The 10,632-nt window shown below is 34.1% G+C and overlaps 1 protein-coding gene across 1 annotated transcript in view; it reads left to right on the top strand.

Annotated features, from left to right (window-relative positions):
• GSK3B (glycogen synthase kinase 3 beta) overlaps positions 1-10,632 on the top strand; it is a 262,122-nt gene that overhangs the window by 132,161 nt on the left and 119,329 nt on the right. Inside the window, exons 4-5 of the mRNA XM_012639510.1 lie at positions 4,633-4,763; positions 8,047-8,153. Of these exons, the coding sequence (XP_012494964.1) occupies positions 4,633-4,763; positions 8,047-8,153 (238 nt within the window). The remainder of the gene's footprint in view (positions 1-4,632; positions 4,764-8,046; positions 8,154-10,632) is intronic.

Below are 10,632 nucleotides of genomic sequence, written 5' to 3'. Positions count from 1 at the left end.
CCTTTTAAACTTTCATGACTCAGATATTAAAGAAACTGATAAATTGCAGCAGTTTTTCCACAATTATAGATTTTAATTCTGCTAGCCATAGCACTTTTTAATATAATTTATGATATTTTAATTGTGTCATAAACCAAAATAGGAGCATATCATATTAGGTTGGTGCAAAAGTAATTGAGGATTTGGACCATGAATTTTAAATCATTATAACTAGGCTCAAACACATCTTTATTAACCAAAATAGGAACAATTACCCCATCGACACATTTTTGCCAATGAGAAATAAATTTGTTTATTCCTATAGCATAAAAATCCATGCTTTGGGATTTGATGAACTCTTGGAAAATATTTTCTGCATCCTGCTGGTTGTGGAAGCATTTTCCCTGCAAAAAGTTGTCGAAATGCTTGAAGAAGTGGTAGTCGGTTTGTGAGAGGTCAGATGAATATAGTGGATAAGGCAAAGCTTTATAGCCCAATTCATTCAACTTTTGAAGCATTGTTTGTGCCACATGCAGTCAGCTGTTGTCGTGGAGAAGAACTGGACCCTTTCTGTTGACCAGTGCCGACTACAGGCATTGCAGTTTTTGGTGCATCTCATCAATTTGCTGAGCATACTTCACAGATGTAATGATTTTGCTGGGATTCAGAAAGCTGTAGTGGACCAGACCAGCAGCAGACCACCAAACAATGACCATGACCTTTTTTTGGTGCAAGTGTGGCTTTGGAAAGTGCTTTGGAGCTGCTTCTTGGTCCAGCCACTGAGCTGGTTGTGGCCAGTTGTCATACACAATCCACTGTTTGTCACACATCACAATCTGATCGAGAAATGGTTTGTTGTTGCATCCATGAAGAGAAGACAACATTTCAAAATGATGATTTTTTTGATTTTCAGTCAGCTCATGAGGCACCCACTTATCGAGCTTTTCCACCTTTCCAATTTGCTGCAAATGCTGAACGACTGAAGAATGGTTGATGTTGAGTTCTTTGGCAACTTCTCATGTAGTTGTAAGAGGATGAGCTTCGATGATTGCTCTTAGTTGGTGGTTGTCAACTTCTGATGGCCATCCACTGCATTCCTCATCATCAAGGCTCTGGTCTCCTTTGCAAAACTTTTTGAACCACCACTGCACTGGATCAAATGTGTTGTTGATGTTGTGAGTTGTCTCTGCTGCTTTACGATCCATTTTGAACTCGAATTTGCTTTTTGTCTAGCATCATTTCCATAGGCTAAAATAAACATAAAGTAAACAGCAAGTAATAAGTCATTGGCAAAAAAAAGTGAGAAATGTGCATTAAAATGATGTATAACATAACCACATTTATTTAAGAATGTATTCCAATATCAAATGGCAAATGTCAAAAATGCTAAAACTGCAATTACTTTTGCACCAACCTAATATAAAATATAGTTCTAAGTTCAAATTCAATGTTTTATTGTTGTTTATTTATATATTTATTGTATCTGTAGCTGCAGTGTAAACTTTTGGTCATTTTGAATATGTACAAAGTGCTATTTAATTTTTGGCATCTAATATCAATGCCATCTTGTTTATTTGATAGAACTCATGGCAGAGTGGCTAGGTATTTATCTGGTATAATTCCAATAAAAGTGCAGTAGATGATTAGGAACAGATTATTTTGTTAACTCTTGCATTGTGAAAATTAGCTAGAAGTTAAGTTTAAAAATTCAGATATTTAAATACATTCTTTCTTTTCATATTTTTACCCTTTATAGAAATGACCCTCGAAAATAAAATGACATCGACTCTAAATGTCTTGTGACTAGAGTTTTGAAGTTCTACTTAATTATTGAAGTTTTAAACTTCACAATGATGAACTGAAATGGTGCAAAAGCAGAAACATTAATAATAGAAGTTCTCTGAGGACTTTTGGTAGATAGATTATTTTGGCAAGGATTCCTGTTGAATTCAGTGCTAGGAATAAAAATCTGATTCCAGTACAGTTTTATTTTGGCTTATCAAAACTTGGTTGAGGTTGTGGTTAAATTGATGATAGTAGGAATTAAGACACAGTTTTCTACTATCAATTTACTGTAGTACTTGATTCTCATTTTAGAATAGCAGATCCTTAATATATACTACTGGTTATTTTGTAGTTTATGATAGTTAATATACACATTAAAAAGGTTTTGAGCACTGTTGCTTTTCTGATTAGCATTTTTCAGAACTGAGTTTTAAAATGCAGTTCTAAAACAAATGACTAGCAAATCATTGTTGTGAACTTAAATGTTTTTAATTGATAAGATATGTGTAAAGGACAGGGTCTGAGTACCCAAGAAAACGGGATACATTTTTGTGAACCATAAACTAAACTGTTATCCTATTACCTGCTTAAACAGATGTTATGGCACAGAGAAGAGGACATTCAACTTGAGTTAGATTTAATAATTTTGTAACTATGTTCAAATTGTGTTCCTTGAACCTCAGTATCCTCTTCTATAAAAATGAGGGTAATGTGTATCTCAGAATGATTGCAAGAATTAAGTAAAGGAATGGGATAGAAATGCTCTTAGTTTGGCAGGTTAGTACATGTTAAATAAATGTGTTATATTTCAAAAGTGTTCAATATATTTGAGTGTACAAGAATTAATCATTCTAGTCTTTTATTTAGCCATTAAGCTATTTAATGATTATATTTTTGTACTTTTATTTAATAGAACAAAAATATGGCAAAATAAAGAAATAGTAACTACAAGAGGAGTACTTAACCTAAACAATTATTTATGTGATGTTAGCTTAATCTCTCTTTGCCTCAGTTACTTTATATTTAAAATGGTAATAATAGGAGTACTTATTCCATAAGGTTATTATAAGGATTAAATGAAATAACACATGTGAAGCACTTAGAATAGTGCTTGGCATTCTAAGTGATTAGTTGTTTTTCTTATTATTGCTTTTGCTGTCTTTCTAGTATAGAAAGCCTCTCAGCCTTCCTTTAAATACATTTTTACAAAGTGAAACAATAACAAAAAGATATTAAATTACGTATTTCATTCTTTATCTTGACTTTTCAAGCTAAAGAAACTTTTCAAGAGAACAGAGATGGAGTAGAGCTTTCAGATAAAAGAATACAGTAAAAAGACATCATAAAATTAACTTCATTCAAACACTTAAGCATTTTTTACAAAGAAAAATTTTTTTTCACTAATTCTTGCTGATCTAGACATTAATACCCTGACACAGTAAAATCTCTCTTTATATTAGTAAATTTATGCCTATGAACTCAATTTCTTATGGGAGATCATTTTCTTGGTGGTAATGAGTTAAATTCTTAGAGTAAGCTTTAGGATTTAGAGATTGATTGTGTGAGCAATAATACAATAATAGAACTATGAAGTTTTTTTAAAAAGTTGTATAGATACTTAAATGCCTTAATTCTAGCTTCGTTGGCAAAGTGCTCACCTTATTGAGGATCTCATCTGTATATTTTATGTCATGCTTCATTTTAAAGAAGATTTAAACTTCTCCAGCTATAGTTCAAATTAACATTAAGGATGTACTAAAATTCAACTGTCTGCATTTTCACCATGCCTCTTTGAAGGAAAGTAGGTTTCATGTTAACTTTAATTAACCTAAGCCTTAATAATAGCTTCTAAAGATGATGCCATATGTCAGTGCTTCATCTGACCTTTATCTTTTTTTGTTACTGTTTTTTACCAAGACATTTGTATCTTTGGTCTAAATCATTTCAAAAATTCTTTCCATGGCGTAACTTTAGGATAGATATCAGAAGATAAGTGGTCAAAAAAATTTAATAGTGAATCAGAACACTGACCCTGAGATAAACAGAAGATTTAAGATACTCACTTTCTCCAGAAAGCTCCTCTATTCTCCAGTCAAGAGTCTGATTCTTTCTTCCATGCAGACCCAATTTGTCAGTGTATCTTTTTTGGTAATAAAATTCAAAAAATATTTTTCTTAACATGATGTCAGTAGTCAGCTAGGCATCTGTTGTTAAACGGCATTTTAAAGTCTACTTATTTTTGAAGGATACTAACAGGAAGAATTGTAATGCTACAGGGTTATTGATGCCTTGGTAGATCATTGAATATAGATTTTTCTCATTCTACCTGTGATTTTTCTAAGACCTCTGTATCAATAACCTTGGAGGCTAACATTTCAGAAAAATGATTCTAAACATGACACTGTAAGTACTTTCACATTTAAGCAGCCTGATATATTAGAAAGAATGATGAATTTAAAAATCAGGACACCTGGCTTCTGGTCCAAAGTTGTTACTTATTAGTCATATGATTTGGGATACCTCTCTGAGCTTTTCATCTGTGTTTTAAATAAAAAGTCCATTTTAGCAGGCTTGTGGTAAGATGTTAGTAAAATTAAAAGTTATAAAGCACATTGTAAGGTTTTCTTTTTAACATTATTAAAGGATGATGGGAATATTTCTTATAGTTAATGACACTTTCATTGGCTAATTCAGATAGAAATAGCTAATTAATATAGAAATGACACAAAAGTTGTTAAAGGAAGATTGAGTGCTAACAATCCACAGCATTTCACCTGTTCTGTTCTGAGAATCTGTTGCTTTATTTACTGCTTAAGGATTCTGATTTGTTTGGGATAGGAAGTATTCAATTAATTTTTACTGTTCCAGTTGTATATGTATCAGCTGTTCCGAAGTTTAGCCTATATCCATTCCTTTGGAATCTGCCATCGGGATATTAAACCACAGAACCTCTTGTTGGATCCTGATACAGCTGTCTTAAAACTCTGTGACTTTGGAAGGTAAGTTAGCTCTCTTCCCCCCTCTCCTGCCCCTTCCTTCCTTTCTCCCCCCACCTCCATCCTCTTTTTAATATATTCTTTTACAATGTCAATCTAAACACTATAATCCTTACTCAGGGAGTATAAACTAGTGAGCTCCTTTTGAGGGTGGTTTTGTTAATTTCTGTCAGAATTATAAATGCGTATACTCTTTCATCTAACAATTTAACTCATAGGAATTATTTCCTTAGAAATACACATTTACAAAAATAGTGTATATACAGGAATTTTTAGCACTGTTTATAAATATCCAAAAGTAGGAAAATGACCAAATAAATTATGGTACATACTCATGTAATGTAATATACATGCATCCATGAAAAGAATGAGGCCACTCTTTATGCACTGAAAAGGAATGATCTCTAGGAAATATTAAATGAAAAAAAGCGAGGTCAAAACTATGTGTTTAGGATGCTACCTTTTATGTGTTAAAAACATACAGCGTGAGACCATATGTATACATATGTATAAGTGGCTTATTTCTGGAATGGCACATAATAATCCTATGACATTGATTGTCCCTGGGAAGAGAAACTTTGGGAATATAGTGTAGTTGGGAAACTTGCTTTTCATTGATTATACTTTAATATTGTTTGAATTTATATTATGTGTATATACTCCTTTTTTGGTGAGAACTAATCTTTAAAAAATATTGTATGTTACTGTGTATCCTTTTAACTTCAAAGTTAACCTCGATTTAGGGGTAAAGTAAAATATCTACTAGCAGTGTTTTCTTCCATTTGCACTATAATTTAATCTTTTGTTCTCCTTTTTTTTCCTGCAAATTTCAGCAAACTTTATGCTTTTTAAAACTCATTCCTTGGTAACACCCTGTGAGGTTGTAGTTTGTAAGAAAACTTTATCCTGTTTCCTTAGTTTTCAGTATCTTGTGCCTCTCTGATTTCACCTTTCGGCATGCAGTCAAGCCTATATTCCCATGTAACTCAGGCAGTTACCCTGCTACTTCCTCTCTGATGTAATCATAGAGTAATCTCTCTCCTCTCGATCCCTAAGATATCTCTGCGTAGCTTGGATTCTCTTTATTTTAATTTTTTTCATACTTATTACAGATTCTTACTTTTAAACTTAGCTCTATAGATTACATATTGACCCACACTTGCCAAAATCTGTCTACCTACCTCTTTGTAATGGTTTTACATCAACACACAGTTGAAATTTTGGATTTATCAAAGGTTATATTTTCCAAGGCTTCTCTTGAGAGAGCTCCTTACAAAAATAAGCAAATCTATTCTATCATGAATTAATTCTTCTTAGTGATACAGTATGTCCTCTTTCAGACCATTCTCATTTTACTGTTTCCTAATTTTAGGCACCTGTCACAGGATCCAACTCACTTTGCAGGCCATGATTCTGTCCCCTGATCTTTAAGAAAAAGGGTGAAAGATATTTAATCAAAACTCTATTTGATGCTTGAAACAAAGCACTACTGCTTGTTATCTGTAGGAAACACTGCCCAAATCAGATGAGTTTTATTGTTATGGGGTGCCTTCCCCACTGAGAGTGACTGATCGGGCCTATAAAAAGACTGTGAGACACCAAGGTTAGTAGAGTTTCTGTTCTCACCCTAGTGTCAAAACACTGTTAGTACGGCCCATTCTCTTGGGACATAAAATGGCTTTGTTATAATAAATTTAGAATAAGGATTTTACTAGTTTGATAACAGTTCAATGAACTGTTTTTACAGACTCTTTTGATAACAAAGGTGCCTTTTTTGTTTTTAACAAAAGTGGTTTGGGCAAGTAGAGTTTGGGAGACACTTTGGACTATTAAGTACCAGGTTGGTGGTAACTTGAACAAAACAGTTTTTACCCTCTTCTTAGGAATTCTTTATTGAATGAAACAAGACCTGGAAGTAGATAAAGGACTAGTTGGGCTTCCTAAGGACCAAGGCTATATGTGACTACTATATTGGGCAGAAGTTACAGCCAGTCTTATTTGTAAGAGAAAGAAGGTAGCTCCATCAATTAGTGAAAAAACCTACAGGTTACAAAGCTTCCAATATTAACATTTTTGTCTTACAGTGAATTTTCTAACTATATAATTCGATTCTATCTTGTTACTAAAAAAAAAAGTCCTTTAAAAGATAGAAAGATCTCTTATCAATTATGCTGAAAACTAAATGTCTTAATTTTCATGCAGCCTAAAAACAGGGATTAATGTTTATTAATTTATGAAATGGTTGTTGTGTGTCAGTACTTGGGGAGAGGTTTAAAAAATGGTGATGAAGAAAAACAAGTTAAGGTTAGAGTTATCATCGACTCATAAATGGAAGGAAAGAAAGCTCAGACTTTGAAATCTTTATGACTGCTTTCATCTGTCCTTACCTGCTTTTCCTATATCTTTACCTCAACATTTTGTTACCTTTTTTCAGCACTTACTTTTGTACTGTTTTGATTTTGTTATACATATTTATTTCCTTTATTTATCTTTGTTGTTATTGTATGTCAAATTGGTTAGCTTCTACAGCACTTTATTTTATTGTTGTCTCCAGGTTATCTTGAGAGACATATCAAAAGAAATTAATTGTAATTTATTTTCATGTTTAAAATATATGCTACAAAGTAAAGGAAAATTGAAATAAGAAAACATGTAATTAAACTTACCATAGCAGAATTAGAATTCATATGCTCTGAATCATTTCTGTCCTAAAGTTGAAGGCCTATCTTTTTGCACTTTATTAGGTAATGAATATTTAGACAGTTAGTAAATTTACCAAATGTGGAAAAATAAAACAGATTGGGTCTGTAAGCCTTGATATACTCACCCTGAGTCAGAAGTCAAATTGTAACAGTCGCCAATTTCTTACCTCTTTTAAAGAAACACATTGAGTGAGGGATATTCATTCTTATCTATTAGCATGCTTTTTGGTGGGAGGAGGTACTTCTTTTCTGCTCTGTCTTTTTTGTATTTTAGAGGTGGAATTTGGGGAACAGGATCAGAAGAAATTCAACATTTATCTTTTTGTGATTTTTTTTTTAATCCCTTTTCCTTAGGTAACAGTTGACAGATGCTTTCTTTAAAAATTGCAGTTCATTTTTGGAGAGTGATATGATAAAATAGTACATTTCTTTTGTCAGAGATAGTTATGGTTCATATTTTCTTTTTGTATATGATTGGAATGATATGAATATTAGATAAACATTTGATACTGTGAATGATAGCAGTCTAGGTTCTTTTAAGATTTAGATATAAAGAATTTCTGCCTTTTATTTTTTTCTATCAGCGCAAAGCAGCTGGTCCGAGGAGAACCCAATGTTTCCTATATCTGTTCTCGGTACTATAGGGCACCAGAGTTGATCTTTGGAGCCACTGATTATACCTCTAGTATAGGTAAGTACTGAATCTGAATATAATGCTTGTAATTATTAATTGCATCTTGATTTTAGTAATTTGGTATTACTCATCTGTACTTTTATTTCCATTGAAAGATGGAGGTTTTTTGTTAAAGATTGAGATGCAAAAATGTACAGGCGTATCTCATTTTATTGTGCTTTGCAGATAGTGCATTTTTTTTTTTACAAATTGAAGATTTGTGGCAACCCCGTGTTGAGCAAGTCTATTGGCAACATTTTCCAACATGTACACCCTTTGTGTCTCTGTGTAACATTTTGATAATTCTTATTATATTTCAAACTTTTTCATTATTATTATCTGCTGTGGTGATCTGTCATCAGTGAGCTTCGATGTTACTATTGTAATTGTTTTAGGATGCCATGAACCATGCCCATATAAGACAGTGAACTTAATCAGTGCTGTGTGTGTTCTGACTGCTCCACTGACTAACCGTTCCCCCATTGCTCTCCTTGTTCTTGGTCTACCTTATTACCTGAGACACAACAATATTAAAATTAGGCCACTTAATAACCCTACAGTGGTCTCTAAGTGTTCAAATGAAAGGAAGAGTCCCATTTCTCTCATTTTAAACCAAAAGCTAAAAATTATTAACCTTAGTGAGGAAGGCATGTCCAAAGCCAACTACCAAACGGCCAGGTTGTGACTACAAAGGAGAAGTTCTTGTAGGAAATTAAAAGTGCTACTCCAGTGAACACATAAATGATAAGAAAGCAAAACAGCCTTACGGCTGATGTGGAAAAAGTTTTGGTGGTCTGGATAGAAGATCATACCAGCCACAACATTCTCATAAGCCAAATCCTAATCTAGAGCACAGCTCTAAATCTTTTCAATTCTGTGAAGGGTGAGAGGTGAGGAAACAGCAGAAAAAAAGTCTGAAGCTAACAGAGATTTGTTGATGAGGTTTAAGGAAAGAAGCCATCTTTATAACAGAAAAGTACAAGGTGAACAACAAATGTTGATGCAGAAGCTGGAGCAAGTTATCCAGAAGATCCAGCCAAGTTCAGGCGTGGTGGCTCATGCCTGTAATCCGAGCACTTTGGGAGGCCGAGGCAGGAGGATCACTTCAGCCCAGGAGTCTGAGACTAGCCAGGGCAACATAGCAAGACCCTGTCTGTACAAAAAATAAAAAGAATGAGCTGGGCACAGTGGCAAGTGCCTGCAGTCCCAGCTGCTCAGGAGGCTGAGGCAGGGGGATTGCTTGAACCCAGGAACTCAAACTTACAGTGAACTATGATCATGACACTGCACTCCAGCCTGGGTGACAGAGTGAGACCCTGTCTCTTTAGGGAAAAAAAAGGGAAGAAGAAGATTTAGCTAAAATAATTGAAGTTGGCTACACTAAACAACATTTTCATGGTAGATGAAATAGCCTTCTTTTTGGGAGAAGAAGATGTCTAGGACTGTCATAACTAGAGATGCAGCTGGTAATTTTAAGTTGAAGCCAGTGCTCATTTACCATTGTGAAAATCTGAAAGCTTTGAAGAATTATGCTAAATCTACTCTGCCTGTGTTCTGTAAATGGAAAAATAAAGCCTGGATGGCAATACATCTGTTTATCATGGTTTACTAAATATTTTAAGTCCACTGCTGAGACCTACTGGTCAGAAAAAACGATTCTTTTCAAAATATTACTGTATATCTAGTCACCCAAGAGTTCTGATGGTTCTGGTGGAGATGTACAAGGAGATTAATTTTTTTGTGCTAGCACAATATCCATTCTTGAGCCTGGATCAAGGAGTAATTTTGACCTTCAAGTCTTACTATTTAAGAAACACATTCATAAGGCTATAGCTGCCATAGGTAGTGATTGTTCTGATGAATCAGGGCAAAATCAATTGAAAACCATCTGGAAAGGATTCCCCATTCTAAATGCCATTAAGAACATTCATGATTCATGGGAGGAGGTCAGAACTTGACATGAACATGAGCTTGGAAGAAATTGATTACAACCCTCATGGATAACTGAAGGGTTCAAGACATCAGTGGAGGAAGTCACTGCAGATGTGGTAGAAATAGCAAGAAAACTAGAATTAAGAGTGAAGCCTCAAGTGATTGAATTGCTACAATCTTATAATCAAATTTGAGGAGTTGCTTCTTTTTTTTTAAAATTTTTTATTTCAGCATATTACAGGGGTACAAATGTTTAGGTTACATATATTGCCTTTGCCGCACCTGAGTCAGAGCTTCAAGCATGTCCATCCCCCAGATGGTGCACACTGCAGCCATCAGGTATAAATATACCCATCCCCTCCTACACCATCTCACCTGCCCAATACCTGATGAATGTTACTACTATATGTGCACATAAGTGTTGATCAGTTAATACCAATTTGATGGCAAGTACCTATGGTGCTTGTTTTTCCGTTCTTGTGATACTTCACTTAGTAGAATGGGCTCCAGCTCTATCCAGGATAATACAAGAGGTGCTAGATCACCATTGTTTTTTGTGGCTGAG

This window comes from Propithecus coquereli, unplaced genomic scaffold, assembly GCF_000956105.1.
Source record: "Propithecus coquereli isolate 6110/MARCELLA unplaced genomic scaffold, Pcoq_1.0 Scaffold10, whole genome shotgun sequence".
NCBI classification, from domain to species: Eukaryota; Metazoa; Chordata; class Mammalia; order Primates; family Indriidae; genus Propithecus; species Propithecus coquereli.
Note: the sequence above shows the minus strand (reverse complement) of the source record. Positions and strands in the feature narration are given on the sequence as shown.